Source organism: Sturnira hondurensis, unplaced genomic scaffold (assembly GCF_014824575.4).
Source record: "Sturnira hondurensis isolate 20B ecotype Veracruz unplaced genomic scaffold, ASM1482457v3 Scaffold0021143, whole genome shotgun sequence".
In the NCBI taxonomy this organism is placed as follows: domain Eukaryota; kingdom Metazoa; phylum Chordata; class Mammalia; order Chiroptera; family Phyllostomidae; genus Sturnira; species Sturnira hondurensis.
This window is the reverse complement of record NW_028093774.1, coordinates 15,251,790-15,279,300: the sequence shown is the minus strand read 5'-3', so window position 1 is coordinate 15,279,300 and position 27,511 is coordinate 15,251,790. Positions and strand designations below refer to the sequence as shown.

Genomic DNA, 27,511 nt, shown 5'->3' with positions numbered 1-27,511 from the left:
AGCCGCAGGAACAGGGCAGTTACCTGATGATTCTGCTCTACTCCACGCCCCCCGTGCAGATGCAGCTGCCCCAGACCAACCTGAAATCAAACAAAAATGATGCAAAAGTCAATGGTAGCATGTGGAGTATGATTTACATTAGACCAGGGGTGTCAAACTCATTTTCATCGAGGGCCACATCAGCCTTGCGGGTGCCTTCAAAGGGCCAAATGTAATTTCATGACTGTATAAATGTAACTACTCCTTAACTAGGGGCAAGGAGCTCTGCACTTGGCCTTTGAAGGCAACAGCAAGGCTGATGTGGCCCCTGGTGAAAATGAGTTTGACAACTCTGCATTACACCAACAAGAAACCACCTGGCCATAAAGATGTTTCAATTTGTAACTCAAAAAATCAAAGATTTAATCTTAAAACTCCTGAAGATACTACACTCTTACATGAAGGAGGTGGTGAGGTGGAGGGACTCCAATATACGGTGACAGAAGATGGTCTGATTGTGGGTGGTGGGCACACAGTGTAATGTGCATCATAAAAACGGATAGTTAAAACCTGTATGATCCCATAAACCAATGTCACCCCAGTCATTTAATAAAGACTGAGGAAAACCCCTAAAAATGTATGCTTTTATTATAAGGTATCTTTCTGAAATGGAGAAGAAATAAAAGCATTTTCAGAAAAACCAAAACTGAATTAGCCACCAGTGAATCTACTCTGAAGGAAATACTAAAGGATGTTAAGAAGAAGAAGGAAAATTATTCCGGGAAGCTTGAAGTCGCAGTAAGATAAAAATGGAAAGGCAAACTTGTAAATCTAAATTATATGGATTATGTAAAATAACAGTACCTTGCAGGGTTCAAAAACATGTGGAAAACATGACAATAGGAGAATGTATCCCACCAGACATCGCAATCTGTAATGCTATGAACATTTACACAATATCGGCATAAGGCATGGACAAGAATATATGTAGGGCGCTATCTGCAGAAGTCCAAATTTGGGGAGAACACAATAGACAAATCGTGGGATTTTCACACAATGAGACAGCATACAGCAATGCAAATGAAGTAATTACAGCCACACGAGAACACGAAGGTTAATTTCAGAACCATAATGCTGAGCAAAGGAAGCTGATACAAAAAAAAAATGCTGTACGATTTTTTGTTTTTATATAAGATCTGAAAGTAGCCAAACCATTCTACAGTGTCAGACATCACCTCAGGGGGTTCCCCACGGGGAGAGGGAGCAGTTAGTGATGAAGAGTTCCTAGGAGGGGCCTTCTGAGTGCTAGTTATGCCCGCACGAGAAGCTCCCCTGGTGATCACTCATTGAGATGTGTAATTTGTATCTGTGTGCTTTTCTGCGTTCACGTCATAGTTCAGTAAGAAAAAAAGAAAATGATATACTATACTACATATGGGTTTGAGTTTTCACTTAATAAACTGAAACCAGCTTTCCACATTAAATGGCATTCTACATTTTAAAAAAGATTTTATTTATTTATCTTTAGAGGGGAAGGGAAGGAGATAGGGAGAGAAATATCAATGTATGGTTGCCTCTCATGTGTCCCCTGCTGGGAACTGGCCTGCAACCCAGGCATGTGCCCTGACTGGGAATTAAAGCGCGATTGTGTGGTTTGCAGGCCCACGCTCAATCCACCAACCTACACCAGCCAGGGCAGATTCTACATTTTTAATGGCTACATAGAATTCCATTAACTGGAGTGTCATAGTTGAGCTAATTCCCTATCATTGGTCATTTAGATTGTTTTGAATTTTAACTGGTCTCTAACATAAAAGAGAGATGTTTAATTGAAACACGTAATTTTATGAAAATTTCCATGAGCTAAGATTTGGATCTTTCACTGCACTGTAGGATCTGTCTGTGTGTTTCTCCTTACTTAGTATCCCCTTTTGTTAGTTTTAAAATAAATTGTTTTTAAAAAGTATCTATTGCTAATCTCTGTAATTTCTGAATCAGAAAGAACTGTAAACTCAATAGGAGAAAGACGCTGAAGTTCTTTTTATTATAATGTTATCAAAATAACCCACAAAACAAAATATGAGAAACTTTGATGGATAGCATACATTTGTATTAAACATGCCTATTTCTTTCTGTCTTTGACCTTGAGAAAATTATGATCTAAGTTGAGCAAAGGAAACAAACAGTAAACAGTTCTGGGGAGCATCTGAAATTGCAAATGTTCCAGAGACTTCCTGTTTAGAGAATGTGGCAGTTTTTGTCCTTGGTGACTCCACGAAGAGCCTTCATCATCACTGTATTGCGGCTCCCCTCATGCAGCAATTTTCAACTGTGGTGCACAAGACAGTCACCTGCTAGCTTTTAGGGGCTATGAATGGCCAGCCCACACACCAGATGAATCCCAATGGAGTGTCTTGAGAGTGTGGGACTAGTATGTAGCTAATAATAATGTAGCTAATAACTGCTAAGAGCAATGAAAATGTTACTGATGGATACAAGTGCTTGCCCCTGGAGACTGTAATATACAATGAATTAAGATAGTCCATGAGATGTGCAGACACATACCTGTGCTTGTACATCACCCTTTTCAGCCAGGAACTGGTAATACTGAATCAAATCTTCTTCCAGCATTCCACTGTTCATTCCTGGATTCTCCACCTCATCAGGCAGCCGTATTCTCTGCACTACTGAGCCTCCTGTCAGTGAGATATCACTAGCAACTGAAACAGGGGAACAAAGTAATAATGTGGATGCAAGTTAGTGGATTGTCCCACAGAGAAGTACAATTCCAGCTGACACTATGTTATAGGAAACTGCTTCCGTAGTCTCTAGAGTACAGAACAGTAATCTAAAGTAAATTCAGTTTTTTCTACAAAATATTTAAGGGAGCGCACAGCAAAATTTTTTAAAAAGTACATACTTCTTGCCCTGGCTGGTGTAGCTCAGTGGATTGAGCAGGGGCCGCGAACCAAAGGGTTGCCGGTTCGATTCCCACTCAGGGTACATGCCTGGGTTGCAGGCCAGGTCCCCAGTGGGGGCCACATAAGAGGCAACCACACATTTCTCTCCCTCTCTTTCTCCCTTCCTTCCCGTCTCTCTAAAGTAAATAAATTAAAAACAATTTTTAAAAAAGTACATACTTCTTAAATTAAAGATGAGTCCACTTAAAAGAGCCAGTCATGACAGTTCAAGTAGTACAATATAAAAACAGATGTATTTAAAATGAATTGTGTTTTTTGTTTTGTAAGATGAAAGGCAAAAAAAAAAAAAGATACCATGATTGGCAACGAGGCGGTAATGCGTCAGTGCGGATTCGCAGCTCTGGAGGACTCCGATGCCGGCCCAGTAGCGGTAACCCTGTAACACAGCTTCAAGTGAGAGGACAGCAGTTTCTCCTGCTTTCAGTGGCAAATGAGGCTACCCACTCAAAATGCAATTCTGACGTCTTACAGCACACTACCACCTCATCTATCCCGAGTTTTAGGTCACGAAGTAATTTATGTAGCCCCTCCAACAACCCAACTGAAAACTAGGGAGTAAAAAGTAAACTTCCCAGAGCAATCAAAAGATGTCACAAACTTTATGTACATTGTACAGTGTACATTGTACAATGTACTTTATGTACAAAAAGGGGTATGTACAAACTTTATGTACAGTGTACATTTCACCTATTAGAGGACATTACTTAAACTCTTGCTTAGAATAAACTTTATTCTGATTTTAGACATGATTTTAACAAAAAGGGGTCAATCTTCCACAAACAAGCAACAAATGAGCAAACTAGGGAGTCCAGAGACTACTAGAAGCAGAAGAGCAATACACGACTTAAGAATAAAGGGAAAAGTAGCTAATTATACAGAGCAAAGAACAGAAAGTAGAGCCCTCTGGAGTCATTTAACAGACTCTAAATAAATTGAGAAACATCAACAATCCTTAGAGCATTACTGTGTAATATTTAATGTTCTCATCAGTTAATCCTTCTAAACAGGACAAAGTCCAAGTTCCTTGGCATGACGTACAGCTGTTTACATGATTCCCGTCTACCTGCCCTGCTCATGAACTACCTGGCACTCTACTCTCCAGCCACACTGAAGTGCTCGCATGTGCTTGCAAACGCGACCGTCCCTCTTGCTGCTGTCCCTTTGCACACTACATCGCTCCTGCTGCCTGGGAACCCTCCGCTTCTTCCACTCCTTCACCACAATTTCTCTCTCAAGGTCTGATTTGGTTGCTTCTTTCTCCACAAGAACCCCTGGAAATCCCTCCCTTCCAGTGCCTGTGTGGGTTAAATGCCTTCCTAGGTGATTCCTTGGCATTCACAGGCTGTACAATAATGGTCTCCTTACTTGTGCCTCCCTTTCTTGTTAAAAGCTTACTGCGGGCCAGGACTATATCTTACTCATCTTTGGGATCCAAATGACGTGTACTCAATAAATATTTTTGGAATAGATAAGCAAAATTAGTTAGGATCCACCCAGCCAGCCAGAAAAGTAGATTCTCTTTCTTTTTTTAAGTCTCATAGCTCATCAATAACCAAGCCTGTAGATACTTTTCCAGATTTTTGGACTGTTTTTCTACTTTCAGTCTCACTTCTGCTCAATCTATCCTTTGTATTCCTGTAAGGATGAATTTACATGTTCATTTGAAACACAGTAACATGGGTTAGAGGCCATGTCTCTCAGTCAAAGTCAGTTTATGAAGTACAGGCAGATTACACACCCCAGCAGTGAGGAAGTCAGTGGAAAGATTCTGTATGTTACTACTAAGCCATTTAAGTGATCAATGTTATCAGAAAACACATAAAAGATAGTCTGTAAAAAATTTTATAGGACTACTGGTTCTTTATATAGCAAGTCCTTCATCAATTTCAATGTAAAATCTATGACAACCAATCTAAAAAATGACTCTGACAAACAATTCCAATTTACATTTTTCCAAGATGTCTCTTATAAAGAGCCATTTATCAGATAGTTACTTTATCAGATAGTTATATCTGTCAAACTAGTCACTTTCATGAAAAATTGTGAACTCTACCAATTTTCATCCACATGTAGATCTGATTATTATATTTGTTAATAAGTATATTCAACGGAATATTTGGTCTCAGTGAATATAAGTAAATCTCAATCATGAAAGTCAGAAAAGTCGTGCTAGTCGTTAATCAAAATTCTTCTGCTACTCAACGTTACTATCCTTCCAGTTAAGTCCCACTTACCAGAATCATGTGGGCTATTAGGTTGCCCCCAAGAGCTCCAAAAGTGTAATAAACAAGGGCCTGTGAATGAACAAAAGATGCTTAACTGAACATGAGCACATATATTTACTCAATTCAAATTGTCACATATAATAAAGTTTTACTAGTATTACCTTTGCCTGACTTGAATTAACACCAAGCCCAGAGGCATAGAGAAAGCCAAGAGCCTGAAATAAAATGATAAGAGTAAGAATTCTCCTTTAGCTGATATTTATCCAAGACAGACATAGTTTTAAAAACTACAAAAAAAATAAAAGAACCTTCACATGTAAAACAATTTGAATTATTCAAGTATGTACAACTTGAAATTAGCCTCAGAAATGCATTCAAGGTATTACAAATTACACAATAAAATATGTTAAACAAGTCAAAGTATTCAGTTTGAAGATTAAAGATAATTTAATTATTAACGAGAAAAACAAAGCAGAACACAAATATGGCTTTTACTTGCTCTTGATGAACAGCTGTTATGAGAACAGAACGACTCTTGAATCAGTCCATCAATGCAAAGGGACATACACAATGAAAATGGATAAGAGATTGCCAAAACACATTATCCCAGGAGTACAAAGAGGCAGCAAGGGGTGAAGGTGAAGCAGTCAAGGAAGAAAGGTCACTTCACAAAGTTAGAGCATGCAATTTCCTTTAAAAATTCAACCAATCAAACGTAAAGAACGTTTTACCCCCTGCCTTCTGAGGATCTTCCTTGATAACATCAAAGTACAAGCTAAAGTTACCAAGGCAGGTGCTATTCTCATCACAATCCGTGAGCTCCCCTGCATTTCCCAGCATCCCTTGTAATTAGGTGGGGCCATGTGCCTGGGGCTGGCTGGAAAACACGTAGGCTGTTTGTAGACCTGGCTTTCAAAAACACCCCAGGGACACCTCCAGCCCCCTCTCCTTCATGGCTTAGAAGCCCCATGTTCCAGATGGTGTAGTGACATGACAGATGCAGCTCCCGACCCTGGGTCACCATTTGGAGGAGAGGGATGCAGGCAGGAGAGCTGCACAGAACCTGGCATAACAAGAGATAACTTGTGTTGTTAAGACACTGTGATTTGGGTGCTTTGTTTCATTAGCCAGAATTAATTACCATGGTGAGCGTTTTACCATGAATAAGGCACTACGGCATTGCAAGGCTCTATTACTAGAGAAAAAAGATGCCTTTAAAAAACAAGTATTAAACTATTCTTCTGGCACAATGTTCCTGAAAACAAACATATATGTGAATGCTACATAAACTGATTTCTTCAAAGAGAAAAACGCTTTGAAAATAAAGGGAGCCATTACGGTATAACCTGTCTATAAACTAAAACCAAGAGTACTTAGGAGTCGTGGTCTAGTCAGATATTCAGTCCTATAGAAAACAATGGTTACAATTCCTGTAAATGGTGAAATAGTCTGAGAACAGACTTCTAACTATCACGAGAAATTTTATCTTTAAGCAAATTCAAGGCCTTAAATAACCCTGAATTATTGAAGGCATTTTATTTATTTTTTTAAAAAGATTTTATTTATTTATCTTTAGAGGGGAAGGGAAGGAGAGGAGAGAAATATCAATGTATGGTTGCCTCTCATGAGTCCCCTGCTGGGAAGTGGCCTGCAACCCAGGTATGTGCCCTGACTGGGAATTGAACCACAATCGTGTGGTTTGCAGGGCATTTTATTTATTTTTAACTAAAAATTTTCAAAATTATTTATTTTTAAAGAGAGGGGAAGGGAGGGAGAAAGAAAGGGAGAAACAGTGATGTGAGACAGAAAACACTGATCAGTTGCCTCTCGTATGCGCCCTGGCTGGGGACTGAACCCACAACCCAGGCATGTGCCCTGACTAGGAATCAAATGGGCAACCCCTCACTTTGTGGGATAATGTCCAACCAGCTGAGCCACACCAGTCAGGGTGGAAGGCATTTTAAATAAATGTTGCTCCCTAAATGCAGGGGCCAACCTCACCACTACTAATGGGGAATCAAACAGACATTATATATCAAATGGTGTGATGGAATACGGAATACAGAAAATCCCTATAAAGCAGCCTAGCCAAAAATATTTCATTTGAGTTCATTAGCCTTTAGCTGTGACACCAGTTTATAGGAAATATAGATGACAGAAAAGCAAACTAAAGAACATGAAGTAGTAAACAGATAATCTGAGCTAGGACATTCTGCAGAAAAACTGGACCATCTCTAATGCAGAAAAAAAAAGGAGGTGGGTATGCTAGAGGTAACAACCAAACATAAGGTGCAGTCCTGGACTGGGTACTGGTTTGGACACACCAGGTATGAAGGAAATGTTTTGCTCAATACCATCTGAATATGGTATGGGTATCACATGCCGTAAAAAACTACTGGAATGGAAAGGTGAGGGGTGATGACTGAAAAGAGCATGTTATGGAACAGTAGACAGTCACATTTTATTTTAATAAAGAATCTGTATGTATCTAGACACAAAGAGAAAGGTCTAGAAGGGTTTGCATGCAATAACATATCACCAATGCTCATGTCTAGTTGGCACATATGTGATGTTCACTTTCTTAGCATTTTTAGTTTGTATTTCTACTCTCTTATAACGGACATGTACTGCTTTCATAACATATTTTTTAAAAAACACCAAGATTAATAAGAACTAGAGCATATGTACTTTGGAAAGAAACGCAATGGTGAATAGTTGAGATAAAAGTCAACTACCTTCATGTTTCATTTTCTACAGATCTAACATGGAAAACTACAGACATACCTGTGGCAAGATGTACAGCAAAATGCCTTAAGTGACCACAAATGTTCTCAAAAAAAAAGATCATCTCGGAAGACTGGTAAAATAATCTGCCACAAAATGAATATTTAAAGATATTGCACCTGCCACTCTTATTTGTCAAAAGAAGTCAGGGCATAAAGAACAAACTGTTGTTGAAATAAACAAGTGCGGTGTGCAAGGTGATTCTGCAACGATAGCCCACTCACGGTCTGTCCCTTGGGAGAACCTTCCTCCGTCAACTTCTCAAACATCTCTTTCGCTGCCTGGACGTTCTGTGTTAGGTAGTCACCAAACAAAAGAGCATACGACACTCTCTCCAGGGCCTTGGTATGGTTCATGCTTGCTGCCTTCTGAAGGTACCGATATGCTCTTCAAACGTAAACAATTAAAAAACACATTAGCAATATTTTGGAACTTTTATTAATTTTTGCAAAGCTCTATGGAAAGGCAACATAATTTCCTTAACTACAGTCATGTTACTTGTATACATAGAAAACATTCTGGCTACTCTGTTTTTACATAAGGTACAAGTTCTCTCTTCCTAATACGTTGGAGTAGTCTAATAACACTAGTAGTAATTCTCAAAACTTTTATTAAAAACATTAACTACGTTTGCAACCAGAGAAATGTACTAACATGGTATCCAGTAACTAATCCAATGACAATCGCTGCAATTTTCTTTTTAAATCTTTGCACAGACTATAACAAAAGTCAGCTGAAATTAAAGGGTCATGAAATATTAGAACACAGTCAATTGTTTTACATTTTTTCCAAGTGCGAGTCGCAAATTCTAGTCTTTGTCTGCAAGAAAATCACAAAGCAAAAAACAAAAAATGAAACACCGGACAATTCCTTTTGTTTATATCATTCTAACTTCTGAATAGCGTATGTATTCTTGGTTCTTAGAAACTACAACTTGAGTCAATTCTTTCTGTTTCGCTCATTTTTCATTCTTATGATCAGTACTTTTAACCTTTTTATTGCAGCAAGCTAAAATCTGATAACAGCAATGCCACTGAGGCCCATATATTACACTCAATTTCTTGTAATGCAACTTAAGAAATTCTGTGTTTGGCAAACCACTTTAAAAAAGTACTTAGCTCTTTATCTCAGTAATGGCCTATCTTAGGGGACGTGTGGGGTTGACAATGCTACTTACTCTCTTTTTTGGCTTTTCTTATTGCTTCCATTGAGGATTTTCATCCCAGTCTGGTACATCATTTCTGCTTCTTGCATTTGCCGTCTGTTAGTAGCCTCTTCTTCAGCTAAAAACAAAACGCCAGATGCACTTAAATGGACCTTAATTAATTCTACTCCAATTATTTATCAAACTTTGGCATGTATTCTGCCTTTTGGGTAGTTATACAAACACAATTAATGACCTTTTACTCTTGACAAATCTGACCCTAAAGACACACAATTTAAGTGTTTACCTGACAGAAGACTTTAGTAATTCTAAAACTTTTACTATAATTCAACTAAAATTTCAGTAGTAGCTTATGATTAAATGCCAAGGTCAGTGAAAATCAGGACAGAAGGATATTAAAAAACAGTAGTCAGAAAAACACCATTTTAGTCAAAGGGCACTGTAGCCTCACCTGAAATTCTGTATATCTTTATAATGAGAAAGTATTTGGTTAATTCTATAATAAAATTTTGTAAAAATTTGATTTCTATTAAATATAAATATTGATTAATGTTCAAATTCTATATTTTCTCCTATGCATTGACACAACACTGAAAATCACAGAATTGTTATAGATTTCCCAAAATTATTTGGCTACTGTAATACAGTATTGTATCAGAAATCCAGAACTCATTAAGACAAATCTGAATATTTCACTAGGATAAATATTTACAGAAACAGAAGTGAGTTCTTGTAGATAAAAAATCTGAATGCATTACACTGAAATACCCAATCATACTAGCCCACAGCTGAGGACGGGCTACCTTTGATATTATCTTCTCGGAATGCTTAATTACGTATCTGAGCCATTATTTTGAAAGTGTTATTTCGAATCAAAAGAGAGTCAAGATTTTCTGTTGTTTTTTTTTATCAGTTACAAAGCTTTTCCTGAAAAAAAAAAAATCTTTAAAGGTCAGTCCCTTTATATCAACACCAACATGCAGGAAGGTTAAATACATGTAATTTGTTAAGTGTTACCTGAGCACAGCACATCTTAGTCAAAGTGTTTTTCAAAAGATATTTTTCTTCTAACCACTATTAACCTTCTCCATAGAGTTGTTTCCTTTACTGTCAAAAAAATGTTTTACATTCATTAATTTAGCAGGCTGCCTAAGCGTTTGCAGAACAACTTGTGCACGCCAGCGGAAAACCATCTCTAAATAAGACACAGTGTGATAAGCTGCCCGAGTGACAGACTGGAATTCATTAAGTATACTGCAAGCTTCCTGTGCCAAAGCCCATTTTTTAAGGCTGTAACCATGTTATCAACGCTGACCAATTCTGACGAGGATGGAAAAAAGATGGCCACAGAAAGGCCTTAAAGATGTTGTCCGAGACATCAAGCAACGTGGACATGCCTCCTGCAGATCGATACTCACTCTCACAAAAGCCCCACTTTTCATCTGCCTTGTAGTCATAGGTTGTAGCACACCACAGTCTGCCGTCTTCCCTCCCATCCGATGTACACTCGTCATATTCCTTATCCAGGAACAGGAAAGGGAAGTGGCAGGGCTCCCCATGTGCTGTGCCTTCAATGGCGGTCAAGGCTGGAAAGACCAGAAAAAAATGTAAACATGAACGGCACCTGTGGTATTCATGGATTTAACACTGCACATTCCAACTACCAGAATTTAAAGAATAGGAAACATAAAAAGGCCAGTACCGGTTCTGCTTAGGGATGACTTGAAGATGAGTCAACTTAGCATGGCTAAGTGACTAGCCAGTTCTATATCTAGCTTAGGATTTCTGAAGGTCTTGAGATCTAACGACCTTAGAATGCTATCTACTGTTCAACTTTTGCCCAAGTAGTGAGCAAAAAATAAGGGAAACGCAATGAAATTAATTCCAAAGATTGGCACAACTCCTATTTTTTGAATTACTTTATTGTCATTCAATTACAGTTGCCTGCATTTTCCTCCCACCACTCTCCCCAACCTATTTTCTATCTGCATGCTGTAAGTCAATCGTCAATAATACACACAGGGGAAATGCTCCCCCAGGCAAAGTTAATCCCCCCCCACGGTCCTCTGTGACCCTGCAGCATTTTACTAGAGCACTATCATATGTACTGAGGTTCTTTCTTGATCATATCCCAGCTCCCACTAGACTCTGAGCTTGTTTCAGGTGGAGACAGTATCCCCAACTTGTTCTACAAGTTCTTTCTGAGTATCTCCTAGGTGCTGGGAATGAGGTGGAACAGAGATTTCCGCTATACAGAACTTACGACCTTGCAAGGAAGAGAGACATTAAACAAAAGTGTGATTGATGCTATGGAACAGAAAGTCTCTCCTACCAGGAACTGAAGTTTACACTGAACCTCACAGATGTGTAGGAGCAGGGAGTGGTTGAAAGACGGTCGGTGAGGCGCAGCGGTGCAGACAGAGGAAACAAGTGTGTTAAGAATCAGAAGACAATAGGCACGGTACGTTATACAAAATCTTCCAAGTCCAGGAGGTTGGAACATGCAGTGTGAGTGCCAAAGTGGGTTAAGGGAAGAGGCTACAAAAGCATGAAGGAACCAGTTTAGGGGGTCCTGACTAATCTTATTAAAGAGTTTGAACTTTAGCCCTGGCTGGGGTGGCTCAGTGGATTGAGCGTGGGCCTAAGAACTAAAGAGTTACTGGTTCAATTCCCAGTGAGGGCACATGCCTGGGTTTTAGGCCCCAGTAGGGGGTGCATGAGAGGCAACCACACATTGATGTTTTTCTCCCTCTCTTTCCCTCTATCCAAAAATAAATAAAATCTTAAAAAAAAAAGAGTTTGGACTTTATCCTGAGAACAGTGGAAAACGACATGCTCACACTTCCATTTTATTAACAGTGGTCAAAGGAATGAAGGCTGGGTGCAAAGCAACCACGCTAAGGGTTGTGACAGCAGTCTAATCAACAGGTAATGCAGCCGGAGAGACCATGGAAGGAGCGGAAACACTGCAGTGATGCTAAGGAAGTGGATACGGTACCATCTACTGCCTACCGGTACGTGCAGATGAGCGGAGAGAGGAGGCAATGATGGCTCCCAGGCAGTAGGCTCCAGGGAGTGAGTGGAGGGCTCTCCTTACTAAGATAGAAGGTTCCCACCACCCTACCTGGTAGAAGTGACGCACTGTACCTACCTACACTGTTGGTAAAAACACGTGGTTTATGCCCAACATGCTTTCCTCCTGGGAGTCTGTAATTTCAGTACATGCTAGACAGAGTGATCACGTGATCGCTATTGAAAACTCCAAGGCTCCAAGCACTGGGTCTCTAACGAGCATCCCTGGAAGATAACACTTCACAAATGTCGACACATGCGCTAAGGATTGAAGTGTGTCCTGTGTAACTCTCCTTGGAAACTTGCACCTGGCTTTCTCTGGACTTTGCCCCATGTTGATTTTGCCTTGTATCCTTTCTCTATAAAAAAATCACAGCTCTGAGTATGAATATATACAGAGAACTCTCAGCAAATCATCAAACCTGGGGATGATCTTGGGGACCCCAACATCAGCTGGCATCAGACGTGGCATTTGCTAGAATGACCCTGACTCACTGAAATAAGGTGCAAGCGCTGTTTGAGAAAGGAAGGGTATGATGAATCTCTGGTGCCCCAGGGGTTGCTGTCACCCATGATACACCAGCTGAGCTGCTATCTGTCCTGAGAGGTAAAATTACCTGTGAAATTTGAGAACAACAGATTCAACTCCAGGAGAGTGGGCTTGCTGGATTCCCCCCTTGCTTTGGGCCATGCTGGCTAAAGGGATGATGCCTTTGGGTATTGGTCTCTCCTCCAGGTGGGAGAACAAAGGACCCCAAACTCCCAAAGGTGAATGGGTCAAAATGTCAAGACTCTGAACTGCTCTTTCCTCCAAATAGGGTGAGGGGTAGTGGTTAGGGGAAGGGAGTTAAATCAGGTTCCAAGGCTGGAGCAAGACTTTAGATAAACCAGAAGAGAGGGAGGGAGGTAACCTGCCAGCAGTTTTTTCTGGCCCAGCTGCTGCTACAGTGGCTGCCCCCAAGCCCCTTCCTCCCCTGCATCCCAGCCTGACCTTCCCTGGCAGCTGGGAAGTTAACACTGCAAATGCTAAAGTTACTGTGAGCAGCTTAAGTAAGTTTGAAATGAGGGGGGCACAAATTTTTTTTAGCGGCTCTCTATTTTGTGGCTATCACATCTGAATGTATGGTAGAAACTGATATAAAACACTAAATGCCCGTAACGCAATGTATGCCAGAGAAATTATCCTGATTGGGGGAAGCTGCCCAGAAGAGATGCGTCAGGAGGATACAACTTCCACGCTTCTGCTGCTCGTGGGAAAGCTGGAGTTTAAAGTCGCCGAATATTGGGAAAAGAACAAATGTCTGTAACTGATGAGTTTTGCTATTGAGAAGAAGCCGAGTTTGCCACACCAAAATACGCCACTTTGAGATTCGGTTATTTTAAAGACACAAAGGACTCAGGAAGAGCCTTTTACCTCCCACCCCCAACCATTCATTACCTGCCTAAAGGAATTCAGATTTAAACCCCAGCTGCTCCAGGAGGAGGGATCACCTCAGCATAATATGAACTCTCTATGAACTTGGTGTGGCAGACAGGGAGGAACCTGGCGAAGCCCGGTACACTCCCCTTTGTGCCCCATTGTTTCTGGGTGGCCCTGCAAGAAATTTGCTCACCAAATATTTGCTCCTTCCCACCTACCTGTGACTTGCCCATTTTCCCTTTGAAGTCCAAACTACTACCCCAGCCCCGCTTCTCCTTAGCTGGAAATGTAAGTAAGTCTTCTTAGTTAGCTGAAAAGGCAAGCAAGTCTCCACTGTCCCATTTGTCCATCGGTGTCACATTCATATGGAGCCGCAGTAGGTACACACATAGTAAATTTGGTTATTTTCTCCTGTTACCTATCTCGTGTCAAATTGATTATTAGGTTATCCAGGAGAACAATGAAGAGGGAGTATTTCCAGGCCTCTACACTATGGATGGTACAGACTTCTGCTTGTTGGAGTCTCTGGCAAGAGGGAGACATTAAGAAAGAGGGGTGATCCATGGGCAGTTCTAAAAAGTAGATTTTAGATTTTAGATTGAGTGCCCGTCAAAGCAGAGGTCTGGCCCTTAGAGACTGATGCCCATGTTTGTGAGTGGGTCGATTTGGAAGACAAATAAGATGAAAGGGGTAGAGAAAAGCCTTGCCTGCCACGTGGACTTTCTGGCCCTGCAGCACCTGGCCTTTGCTGCTGCCACAGAAAAGCCTCTGGCTTTTTAAAAACCCTGAGCTTACATCCCCTGATTGCCTGGGCTTGACTCTAGGCTGCAGGCTGATACCGTCTGGTCTAGGCTTCCAGTCTCGCCTGAGCTGTACTGAACTGAAGACAGACAGCGTGACCTTTGTACATTAGGTCGCCTCTCTGTGGGGCCCTGCACTTCGAGGAAATCATGAATGCCTGGCCAACTGTCTGAGTCCCATACAAGTCCCACAGGCAAGAGCCTGCTCTTTGATGAACCATGTGAAATCAAGCTGCTGACTAGCAACACGTTCTGAGACTGACTTGACTTGTGACCACGGCCTGAAGCTGCAATTTTGGAGAGGGACTGTGACCCTGCACTCGCTGCTGAGGGGTCCTAAAGACTCCTCCCCCCCCATCCAGGACACGTCTCACCATGGCTGAATCCTTGCCTGGCTCTCCAGACTTGCTGCTGTTGCAACAAGGGACTGATTACCTGACCCTGCTTCCCTCACCTTTCTTCTAGTGCACACACCTCAGTGCAATTTAATTATTCCACGCAGCTCTCTGTACAAAGGGGCTGGCCTTTTCTAGGCTGCTCACATGGTTAGAGGAAAGTTATGTTAGCCCATTTTGAAGTTTTTTGAAAATTCAGATGGTCCTGAACAATTCTTGAACGTGCTATCTTTCTAGTTCAGTTGTGTACATGTTTTCCTGAGGATGTTTTGCCCTCTGCTGTACACAGCCCTCCAGATGAAAGGTCTGGATGAGTGCAGGGGTGACTGAAACAAACAAATGATGGTACTGAACGAAAACATCGGTTTTTTATCAACTGAGGAAAATAAACCCAATCCCCTGCACCTGGAGGGGACATGGAAGGGGAGACAGTATCGTGCTCTCTGTTTCCAAAACCTTTTCTGGGAACACCTCCCTTTCCCTAAAGGGAAGCTCTCTGCACCCTTCTCCAAGCTGTTCTGAGTGCTCTGACTGCAGAAGGTTGGGCCTCTGATCAGAGTGGACAGGGCTGGACAACAGCGGGGTGGCAGGAGGTGGCCCAGCCCTGGCACTTCCCAAGCAGAAAACCTCCTGTGCCATCCCCACTCACGAGGTGCATGAAATGGTCTCATGGACAACAAAACCATCTGGAACTGTCTGGTCGTCTCTCTGAAACCAAGGACTGAACTGAACTGAGTGGACTAGAACCCATAGGATGAGACGCCCACGGTGGCAGGCCATGTCACACTGCCTGATGTGTGTTCTGCTTGGGACGCCCCAGTGGTTGCAAATTCTTTGTTGCCAGTGTTGCCACATGTGCTCCCCGGGCAGTACTTCCACAAGTGTACCCGGACCACCAGGACACTGCCTCAGCCCTGGAAGGCTTACCAGTCAGCTTTAACTCAGGGCTGGAGTTGTGCTGGGCTTGAATTGATGCTTAGGGTCAGGTAAAAAACGTTAATACAGAAACTTTAAGAAGCCAGCCACCTTTGTGATTAATAGGATTTATTAACTGGCTAAGTCCGGGACCTGTGAAGGGCATAAGTGAAATTAATGCTGCAGGCTGGTCTTGTTCTACCACCTGGGTCGTACTGCTAGTAACTTTGCTGTAAGGACAGCGTGGCCAAGGACCACAGGGGTAGACTCTGCAGAGTGGAGGTGACAACAGGCCTAAACTTCCATCCTTGAAAAGGCCTGCTTACAAGGTTGGCTCTCAGCTGGTATCTGGGAACTTAGATTTCTGAAGGGTTCCTGCTACCCCAAATGTGGCTCTCCCCAACTATACAAAAAATATGGTTTATGCTGAGCACCTGCTTTCTTCCAGGAGTCTGGCAATTGGTATGTGATCACTACCTTTGAAAATATCAGTTAAGTTTATTAGTGAGTATGTTCTGGTTACTGTGAGTCCAATCTGTCAATCTGAACCTTTGTGTTATCTTACTTGTAATATTTAATTTGAACTGTTAATCAGTATGAGTGATAATACATTTCTTAACCCTGTCCACCAAAAACATCCTGTAGCAATGACACCTCAGCCGCATGCATATCCCTGGTGCCCAGGCTGTAATATCTAAACGCAATCTCACACTAAAAGCAAGCTGGGTTCCTTGGAGAAATGGCTGAGGTTCATTTCTGGGTCAGAAAATGTATAAGATGAATTTGGGACATCTTGTCCTGCCTGAAAAGAAAGAGGTTTAGTAGTCATTTATGATTAGTCAAAAGAACAAAGGAATGAACTTAAAGGGACTCTGAATGGCCCCAAATGGGATAATGTAAGCAATAAATGGAAATGATTCCAATAAAATGAAGTGTAAGTATATAAAACCCACAATCTGTAATAATGCTGAAAAGAAAAGAAAAGCAACAAACAAAAACACACTCATTGGTCTCCTTTGGGGGTTGCTAGGAAACCAAATTATTATTTGAAAATATTTCAAGGGGAAGAATCAAGCATTTATCCTGCTTCCTTGTATTGACTACATTTCAGAGTAACTACATAGATGATGAGGGAAGTTCTTGATAAAATAATCCCAGATAATAAATGCAGGAGAAATGATAGGCTGGAAAGTCATCACTGCATCTCCTACTGAAGTCATGGATCTGGACAACAAAACAGTTGCCAAAACCTCTAGATGGAAAGTTGTAACAGGGTGCAGCCAGGCCACCCCCATGAGGGGATTTGAAATGGGGTCCAGAACTCGGGGTGTCCAGGAAATATAGAAATACAGGATGTCCTCACCCCCACAAGCCTGGACTGGTATGCACCGAGCAGGGCCACTGAGTTATTTTGAATGTCACTAACAGCCCGATAGCTTCATAGTGGATACGGAAAAAACAGTTATTTTGTGCACCAACCAGTCTAGCTAGGGAGATGGGTGTGATTCCCGGACTGACTACCGGGCAGGCACAGCGCTGGCAGGTGTGGCGAATTGTAGGAGGAGTCAGAAGTGGGTTGCAGAGGACGATTCGGGCCAGGATTTAGCCATGCCGGTTCTCTTAATCTTGTGCTTTTGGGGCCGGAGAGGGGGCTCCCTTGACCACCTGGCTTAAGAAGCGGGAAAGCAAGATGGAGCAGTTTCAAAGGATGCAGAGGATTCCCCAACTAGTCACGAGGACGTGGTACTGCATTAAGAACTGGAGATGGACGGCAACACAGCTGATGGTGCTGGGGACCGTGTGAAAACTGCCCAGCCGAGCATGGATTACTGGGAGAAACCTGGAGTCCAGCCAAGTCACAGACTTCTATTTCTTTTTCCTGAGATACAGTACCCTTGGCTGGCCTGGTCGGGCAGAGGGGAAGGAAGAAATGTGTGTGTTTGTGGATGTTTCAAGGGACTTTGGGGTTGTAACAGTGACATTCTATAATTACTCTAAACCTATGTAACTTTTGAATGAATAGTCCCTTTCCTTTTAAACAAACTCTGGCACTGAGAACTGTTAATTCCTAAGGGCAGCAGGCAAAAGAACCATAGTACAGCAGGGCCCCAGAGGACAGGGCTTGCTTTGGTAACAGTATCTTGGCCCCCCAAAGGGTTGATTCTGAAACACAGTCAGTGAGGAGCTTTTAAATGGCTAGATCAGGCTGATACCGCCCAACCTCACCGATTAATCTCCAGATGTGGGGCAATCAGACACTATATGCCTCCCAATATAATGCAATAAGAAGTATAAACCACTCTCTTTGAAACAGTGTTAATTAAAAAAAGAGAACTAAATTTATCCAGGCCCCTAGAACTAACTTCTAGTTTACAGACTAGACAGCAGAGTGCAACAAGTTAAGTGACATGGCAAGGATATATGACCAGAGCCAGAAAGTGGGAAGTGGTAGCACAAAAGTCATTATTTAACAAATAAAATGATACAGGCAAGGGAGGGAGAACTGTTACAGATTAAAGGGAAACCTAAGATCTAAGCATGAGCACTAACTCAGACAAACCAATCCTAAACATACATTTGAAACAACTGGGAAAACTGAACAGAATTTGGGTATTGGGAGATAAAGGAATAATAGCTAGTTTCGTGGTGTTATAATACTATTGTGGGTCTGTTGAAAAATATTATTTTTTGATGCACACACATAGGTAAAATAATATGTGGAATTTGCTTAAAAATACTTAAAGCAAAATAATATGCAGAGAGGGGAAAAAGAGGAAACGAGTGGGGTGCTAAAGGCGAGAGGAGAACGAGAGTGCCGAAGCTGGGTGATGGTGAGGAAAAGGGGGGTCATCGCGACCTCCCTTTGTGCATCTGGAAATCTCCCTGCTAAAAAATAAAAAGGAATAGCCTCTAGGACACCTTCAAGTACACCAACATCTCCGTCATGAGGGGTGCCAGGTGGAGGAGAGAGAGCAAAAAACTGAAAACCTATGTAAAACGATAATGATGGAAAATTTCCCTAACCTGGTGAAGGAAATGGACCTACAAGTCCAGGAAGCTCCAAAGGTCCCAAACAAGATGAACCCAAAGAGGCCCACATCAAGACCCATCATAATTAATATGCCAAAGGTTAAAGACAAAGAGAGCATCTTAAAAGCAGCAAGAGGAATGCAGTTAGTTACCTATGAGGGAGCTCCTGTAACACTGTCAGCTGATTTCTCAACCGAGATGTTGCAGTCCAGAAGGAACAGGCAAGAAATACTCAAAGTGATGTAAAGCAAGGACCTACAACAGACATTACTCTACCCAGCAAAGCTATTATTTAGAATCAAAGGTTATATAAAAAGCTTCCCACACCCTGGCTGGTGTGACTCAGTGGATTGAGGACGGGCCTGACAACCTAAAGGTCACCAGTCTGATCGCCCCCAGGGCACATGCCTAAACTGCAGGCTAGGTGCCCATTTGGGGGTGTGCAGGAGGCAACCAATTGATGTATCTCTTACACACTAATGTTTCTCTCCCTCTCTTCTCCCTCCCTTCCCCCCTCTCTGAAAATAAATTAAAAAAAAAAAAAGAAAAGAAAACAACTTCTCAGACAAGAAAAAGCTAAAAGAGTTCATTACCACTAAACCTGTATTACATGAAATGTCTTGTTTAAAAAAAGAAAAGAAGATAAAGGATATGAGTAATAAAATGGCAATAAATATCTAACAAGAACTGAATGTAAAAAACAATATATATATATATCCCTGGCTGGTGTGGCTCAGCGGTTGAGCACCAGCCTGTGAATCAAAGGGCTGCCAGTTCGATTCCCAGTCAGGGCACCTGCCTGGGTTGCAGGCCAGGTCCCCAGTGGGGACATGTGAGAGGAAACCACACACTGATATTTCTCTCCCTCTCTTTCTCCCTTCCTTCTTCTCTTTAAAAAAAAACAACAACAAAATAAATGAACAAGCAGAATAGAAACTCATAGATACAGAGAACATTTTGATGGTTGCCAGATAGGAGGTAGGTTTGGGGTTGGGTGAAAAAGGTGAAGGATTAAGAAATACAAATTGGTAGTTAAAGAAAAGTCATGGGGATGCAAAATACAACACAGAGTACACAGTCAATAATATTCTACTAAATATGTATGGTGTCAGATGGGTGTGAGATTTATCAGGGTGATCACTTAGGAAGCTATACAATGTCTAATTACTAGGCTGCACACCTAAAACTAATATAATATTGTATATCAACTGTAATTGAAAATCAAAAAATATTAAAGTAAAATAAGTAAATAAATGAAAAGTAATAAATTAAACTATAGTACTTAGCCTAAATTAAAAAATGGTAATATGTACTTGGACTAGGTGCAGGAAAAAAACACAGTTTCAAAGGAAGTAAACAAAATTATTTTTCTGAAGAAAAACTTAGCAATATGTATTAAGCATCTTTTAAGATTTTACATTCAGTCCAGAAAATTCACTTTTAAGAATGAATTCTAAGGAAAATTTCATACATATGCACAAAGATACATCTAAAATGATCTTCCAGCAAAAAAAGTAACCAATTTCAAAGTTATAGTATATTTACATGTAAAGATTTTTGTAGCCATTAACCATGAAATTATAGAAGAATACTAAATGACATGGGAAAATGGTCAAGATAAACTGTTACATGTAAAATGCAGGCAATAAAACAGTCTACTCTATTTTGACTCAACTTAGTCTTAAAAGCATACATCTAGAAAAAGCCAGAAAGAGTAATTCTCCATGATGTTAACAGCTGTTATTTCTAGTTGATGGGGTTAAGATACTTTCCTGAAACTGGCTAACAATGGAATAAGTGGGCGTAGCAGTGATCTTTGAACTGAACGACAGAAGGATGCCGGGGCAGGGCAGAGTGGACACATTAATAATTAATATTTTAAAGGATAGGTATTTAGCACACTCTACTGTGAGAAAGATCATGTTTTAAATTTAAAACCAGAGAGTGTCCAGGTGAAAGTCAGAAGAGGATTAAAGTTTACGTAAGTGGAGAAGGACGGACAAATTACCTAAGGTGACTGAAAAGGTCACCGCAGTAAAAACCCTAGTACAATTCTGAAAATCACCAAAATAGCCCGTTAGACCATCCTTCCTGAGTGTACCACTCTGATAGATTATTACACACTGGGGTCTAAAAAGAAATGTTAGAATATTAATAAAATACAATGCAATTTTGACTATTGAATTTGGCTTTTAAATCTGTTAAGTGAATAATTCTGATATATTAAAATCTAGAAAATCCTAAACCCACCATATTTTGCCATGTATAATGTGCACTTTTTGGCCCAAATTTTTAAGGAAAAATAAGAAAGTACATTATACATGGCAAAATATGGTGTATTTTGTATCTATATTAATGGTTTTAATTCTTTTATTTATGCTTATTTGTTAATAGTGTAACTCTAGAAAGCAATAATGATATTTGTACGCAAAATAGTACCCTGCAATATAAGAATCAGTTTTGTTTCTAAATATAAATAAATAAGTAAATAGTTGAATTTAAAAATTAAAACGACAGATTTTTTCCTCTGAGAGTTTGGGCCAAAAACATGGGTGTGCATTACACATGGGTGTGCATTACACATGGCAAATACGGTACATTCTGTACATTATATATCGTTAATGATTAGAAAAGCCAGGCTTCTACATCGTTTTCACTAGCTTTAAAATTTCATTTGTCTCCTTTCTAAATCCGGCAAAAGCAAAGAACATGTCCACACTACCTGGCTTCCGTACTTTCATCGGTTCCTCATAATCCTTGTTTTCTGGACTCGAAGATTCTAGAAAGCTTATTTCTTCTGTGACACTTTCCCCTTCTTGGCTCTGGAGGCTGTCTTCCTCCTCTTGAATAGGTGATTCCAATTCTGATTCTTCTGAATCAAGAAATATCTGACCAGCTACCACTCGGCCTCTTGTGCTGTGGTCCTTTACCGACTCATCTGATGACAGAGAAGTCTGAGAATAGAAAGCATTTTTAGTGGTTAGTGGCACCAAAACTTGTTTCAATCTAGTTTGACCATTACTTTTATAATCCAGTTACATCTCCTTCAGCTCCTTCAGTGCGCCGTACTCGCTCATCTTGATGATGTTTGTCACACTGTCCTTATCACCTGCCTAACACAGACTCTTTCTTGGAATTTCAACTTAGATTGCTTCCCTCAGGAAGCCCTTCTTAATTCCTGGAATCTGGGTTAGGGTCTTCCCTACATGTTTCCAACACATCTTATACTTCCCCTTATGACAGCCTCGTGTTCTAACTTCCTGTTTCTTATCTACAGTGTATTCCCTCTAGTCTAGAGATCAGGGGATCATAACTGACTGGCTTCCTTGAATACGTAATAATCAGCCTTATCCATTCAATCAACCGATTTAAGTACATAATTCAATTGATTAAAAAAATTGATATAAGCAAAAATAAATGACAGAGGTTCAGTCTTCAAAATTAAAAAAACCTAAAAACTAAAAAAATAGGACTAAAATCAATCTCCCATTAGGCAGTAAGACACTGTAAACTTGTACACCTACATGGAACATTCAAGCGGAAATTAAACCTAATAACCAACACTCTTAATGGAAATATTTATTTTCTCTCTAGTAGGTCAGTGATTTTTTCCTTATCTTTTTAAAATCAAATTCTGTTGCTCAAAAGATGCAGATTTCATACCTTTGTTTTAAACTGGGCATCAAATATGAGTCAATGCAAATTTTACTACACACCTTGGAATCTAAGGATTCATCCTGGCTGCCTTCTTCATCTGCAAAGAAATTTTAAGACAATTTAGTCATCTCTATTTTGGGGAAATCATAGCTATTATTAAAAGAAAGCATTTAATAAGAACAACAAATAATAATCAGACACCGAATAAATATATCTAGAATTATCTAAAACTGGTTGTACTCAGCAACTATTCAGAAAAGATTAAGTGAAAAGATAAAAATGGGTTAGGGTAGTAATTTCTCCTGTTTCCAGGAAAGACATTAGCTCTACCTGTTACACAAGCAGGAAGACCAACAACCCCTACACCAAAACCAGCTACTTCAGATATCCAATTCTTCGGCATATAAGTAGTCTACCACTGAGAACGAGTTACTAAATTTATAAAAACACATCTCTGATTTTGTGGTTTAGAAGTCTACCTATTCTTCTGCTCAGAATTTGTTAGTGCTGATTAGCACTTTATTGTTCACTAAGATGACTAAAGATAGACAGTAAAAATTATTATTATAATTTGACAGCAGTTGCTGGAGTCCAGTCTCAGTCCAGCTGCTGGACTGAGGTATTTAAGGTGTGCTATTTACTGAAGAGTAACCAGATACAGGTAAAAAGTAGCATCATACCACCATGCAGTCATTCACAAAAGATCTATTTATTTAGCTTATATTAAACAATGAATGAATCCAGACACTACTAATTACACCTTTCTTTCAAATGCATATCTGCTCTCTTGGTTTTGTGTGATTATGTTAATTTTCCTTCTATTATCCTTTCTGTATTTTCCAGCTATTACTTCTATCCTGGTCCTTTATTAGTCTTTTTCGTGTTCTTATACAAACACACTCAACAACCCAATGTCTACATGCAAATGTTTGCTCTTTGTGTTCCTGGCCAATTAGAAACAAACAGTCAGATGATCCCTAAGTTTCTTGCTTACTTTTAAAATTACATTTTAGATAGGAGCTTCAGTTTTGCCTGTTTGATAAGTTACATGAGAGATTAACCAGTAGGCAAAATGTTACTAACGCCATGTGATTTTTACTAGAAAATTTGGTTTTAAAGATAAACGTCATTTATCTACTTCATATGGTCATATCCTGAATATTGTTTGTAACTCTCCATAGTACAACATGTTTTGGAGTTTGTATTACCACTATACTGAGCTAACTTTGAGAGTATAGCCAACTCAGAATTATGTGCAAAACACAGAGCTCTATTTCCCAGCATGTTTCTTTTGAATATTTGGAAAAAACGTCTACTAGTGAGATTTTGTCATATACAAAAGCGCTGTCAATAGAAAGAAACGTAAATTGTTGCTACCTTCACATTCATTATTTTTAGATTACCTTTCAAATATGTTTTATGTCTGGTGGGAGGAGAAGAGGAGGGTATAGGATGTATTGATCCACAGTGCCCATACATTTAGGTAGTGATGTCAATTAATTAATAATCATCCTTCAAGCTAACTTCTTCACAAGCATCACGCAAAGCCCAAGTTCTAAGATACGGTTCAAGTTACATTCTCAAAAAATCTTTGGATAAAGGGGAAAATATTCATCTCTACTACATATTGAAGTTATATGTGTGGAAGTATTTCGTTAGTTACAAACATTAAATAGTTAATCCTTCGAGAACAGACATTAAATATGCAAATGTATATGGTATATTGGTATATCCCAATACTGAAACTTTAGATTATTTGAAACTCTTAGGTCACTAAATTATTAAATTTAGTAGCTAGTCACAACAGGTCACATACATAGCAAATCAGTAAATAATATAGATGCCTACAAATAAATCTTAAGACATGTTCATTTGAGACACTACAAGCTGTTAGACATTAATGTGTTTTTGAACTCCGAGAGACATGGAAACTTCTGACATCAGGCTTATTTCATGTGAATTGCATCATGCTTCTCTCTCTCTTCTCTCTTCACAGACTAGGAATAGATAATAAGGTTACTGGTAGATAAGAGAATTCTTTCTCATTTACTAAAGCAGGAGAAGCTACTCCAGATGGTAGTCTTAAAGCATAAGCTATTTTCTCTTTCAAAATGATACATCCATTCACATAACACATTTAAAGAAGTTGCTTATAACCTAGAAACTTCTGCTCTATAGAAGTCAGTGAGGATTAAAGACATTGAGGTTATACATAAATAAGAGGAAAACAGTAATGCTTTCATCAGCACACATACATCAAGCAACAAGAAAAATGCAAAAGGATTCAATGAGGAGTTATGGGTTTCTCACTCCACAGCATTATATCCAAAATATAATGGTTTGCATTAGTTTAGGAACTGTATATCTTCCTTTGAAAAAGATCACTTTTCATTTTAATTTCATCAAATAACAAAACTACAAATCACCAGGGATATTCTCTCAGGAAAAAGTAATTATTACAAATTCATTTTCCAACTCGTCATGTAAATTACACCGATACACCTTCAAACACAGGAAGTCTTAAGAGTTGCTGCAGAGACATCCTGGCTTCTGCTTCGACGCTGCCATCTGTGCAGATGCTAGGGTACTCCTGATGCTTAACTACGTCAACTCCGAGGCCTGAAGAGCTGGGTTCAAAACCTGGCTTCGCTGTATATCAATTTTATACATGTGGTTCAACATCGCAAACTTGCTCAGCCTCCTTTTCCTCCATGGGTCAAAAGGAATAATACCATCTACCCTGTTGACTTACAATGTTTTGGGCAACAAAAGAACAATGAAATTAAACATCCTCTGTAGTCTGAAATCTACTCTTTGAATATATGGTATCAACATCATTACTACTTGAAATACCTAGCAGTGGACCTAATTTAAAAGACTCTGCAACACTGTTTAGCACAAAGAGAGAAAAAGTAAACCAGGTGCCTGTTTCTACCAAAAATAAAATATGTATTTCTAAGTGAGAAGTGTTACAGTATTTCTATTATCTTGAAAAAATGAAGGAGAAATATCTTTTTAAACATCTCCTTCTTTAAATTTATCTATTCACAGAGAAAGCATTTTCAATAAAAGTATCATTTTTTACATGACTCTAAATCAAGATATTAGATGACAGGTACAAATAGTGATAGAATCAAAACTCCCTTTGTTGGCTGATCATCATATCCCGCTAATGAATGCAACTTGCTCAGGGTAACCATTCACAGTCAGACTTTAAGTCGTCGACACAAAAGTATAATCAAACCCAGACTTTTCAATAGGAGCAAATCTTTAAATCTAAACTAAAAATGAGGCTGACATCCCATATAAACAAGCACCTTAATGAATAAAAAAAGTTAACTGAAAACCCACACAATCAATTTATAAAACTTCATCTCATGTGTTTTATGTTTGCACTTCACGTGAGCACAGTACTGCCTTTATTACCTGTCAGTCTACACACATGTATTATCGTTTAGCTCTGGCCAAGCAAGGTTTTTGCCTCTACCAGAGAAATGTTTTGGCACAATTTAACTATGATGGAAATCAGAGAGGACACTGTGTGAACCTCGTCCTCTGCTTACATCAACACAACCCAAAGATTTCACCCCTCAGTATTAATAGTCTTCCATCATGACACACAAGAATCCCAACTGTTGATTAAATGACTTCAAGTATCATCTCCATGGACATGAAGCTCTCGGGATATAAAATGCAGTCAAAGGAAGATGCAGAAAAATGTTTGTGTGCTTTAACATTCTTTATATTCTGCAAACTGAATTCAGAGGGCTATATGTCATATTCTTTAACTAGTAGTTGTCACAGTTTAGTGTGAAGATTCACTTGGGGAGCTTGTTAAACTACAAACACCCTAACCTGTTCCAGACACAAAAAAACCCCTGCACTTTTAACAAGTCTCTAAGAGCAAGTCTGATGCAGGTGGTCCACGGTCCATCCAGTACCTTACCTTCTACACTCAATAGTTTCTTTTCATACTTTCTTTGATAAAATAACTGCTAGCAGGGCTTCAAGAGCTATGTCGAATATTAAAGATTTGGTCAGGAATGCAAACTATCACTGAAAGGCGAGGTGGGGGAGTCTGACCTCAGACCGTGATGCTGCCTGTAAAGTAACCAGCATGTGCTTGTTGCTTTTGAAATGGTATCTTAAACCACATTATGGATAGAATTTTAGGGTTAGACCTCTTATTTTAGAAGCACAATGACGTTACGGCATTGACTTACAACTAGGATAGATAATTTGGGGATTCAAATAACCATTTGGGAAAATTTCTGTTTAAAAAAAGTTGACATTTATACCATGCCTTATTCTAAAAAAAATTTAAAGACCCAGAACAGCTGTCTTGTTAACAAAAAGTGATTAAAATTCCAAAGCTTTACTGTACCAATTGTTTTTTTTACCAACACTTAGAAAAAAAACACTAAGTGCTTCTTTTACAAACAGTCTCAAAATAGAAATTTTCAGATGTAGGCCGGTTCAAGTATTCAAAAGAACCTATTTTTAGAACCACAGTATAAATCAGCTAATTGAACAATGAATTCAAAAGTATGTGAATTTCTATATCTACAAAACGGTTAAAACTAGTGGCTATCCTTTCAAAAATTTATAGGGCCCATGATTTTCTCGCAAATCATAAAATTACTGACAGCGCACAAGGGGCAACTCAGACACACCGTGACAGGGGTAAAAACCACTTTCCTAAGGAAGATTTCTTCAAAAGGGGGAGGGCGTAGACACAAACATATCAAAGGTTTTCAGTATTAATTTGACAAGAGAGACTGAGGAACCACTCAGGTGCTAAGCAAACCACTGTCAACGTCCTGGTTTTCATGGACCTGACTCTGCCTAGTGTCAGCCCCAGAAGTGTCAATTACCTAATTTTACAAATCCCCAATCCAGAGTTTCAACTCCAACGTAGCACATGATCTACATGAGAGCCGAGGACGCTCCAGGAGGGCTCCTGTGTCACCTGCATCTAAGCCAGCTGTGGGATTCACTCCCGAAGAGTCAATTCCTCATTCGTGAGGAGTCGTGCAAAAGTTTGTTAAGTGAGAAGAGGTGTGGGCACGGTGACCGCCCCTTCTTTTC

The 27,511-nt window shown here is 39.8% G+C and overlaps 1 protein-coding gene across 1 annotated transcript in view; it reads right to left on the bottom strand.

Annotated features, from left to right (window-relative positions):
• SEL1L (SEL1L adaptor subunit of SYVN1 ubiquitin ligase) overlaps positions 1-27,511 on the bottom strand; it is a 49,048-nt gene that overhangs the window by 21,152 nt on the left and 385 nt on the right. Inside the window, exons 2-11 of the mRNA XM_037031752.1 lie at positions 22,483-22,520; positions 21,489-21,720; positions 10,553-10,720; positions 9,147-9,252; positions 8,194-8,356; positions 5,347-5,400; positions 5,195-5,254; positions 3,255-3,336; positions 2,545-2,699; positions 24-80 (exon numbers count right to left, since the gene is read on the bottom strand). Of these exons, the coding sequence (XP_036887647.1) occupies positions 24-80; positions 2,545-2,699; positions 3,255-3,336; positions 5,195-5,254; positions 5,347-5,400; positions 8,194-8,356; positions 9,147-9,252; positions 10,553-10,720; positions 21,489-21,720; positions 22,483-22,520 (1,115 nt within the window). The remainder of the gene's footprint in view (positions 1-23; positions 81-2,544; positions 2,700-3,254; positions 3,337-5,194; positions 5,255-5,346; positions 5,401-8,193; positions 8,357-9,146; positions 9,253-10,552; positions 10,721-21,488; positions 21,721-22,482; positions 22,521-27,511) is intronic.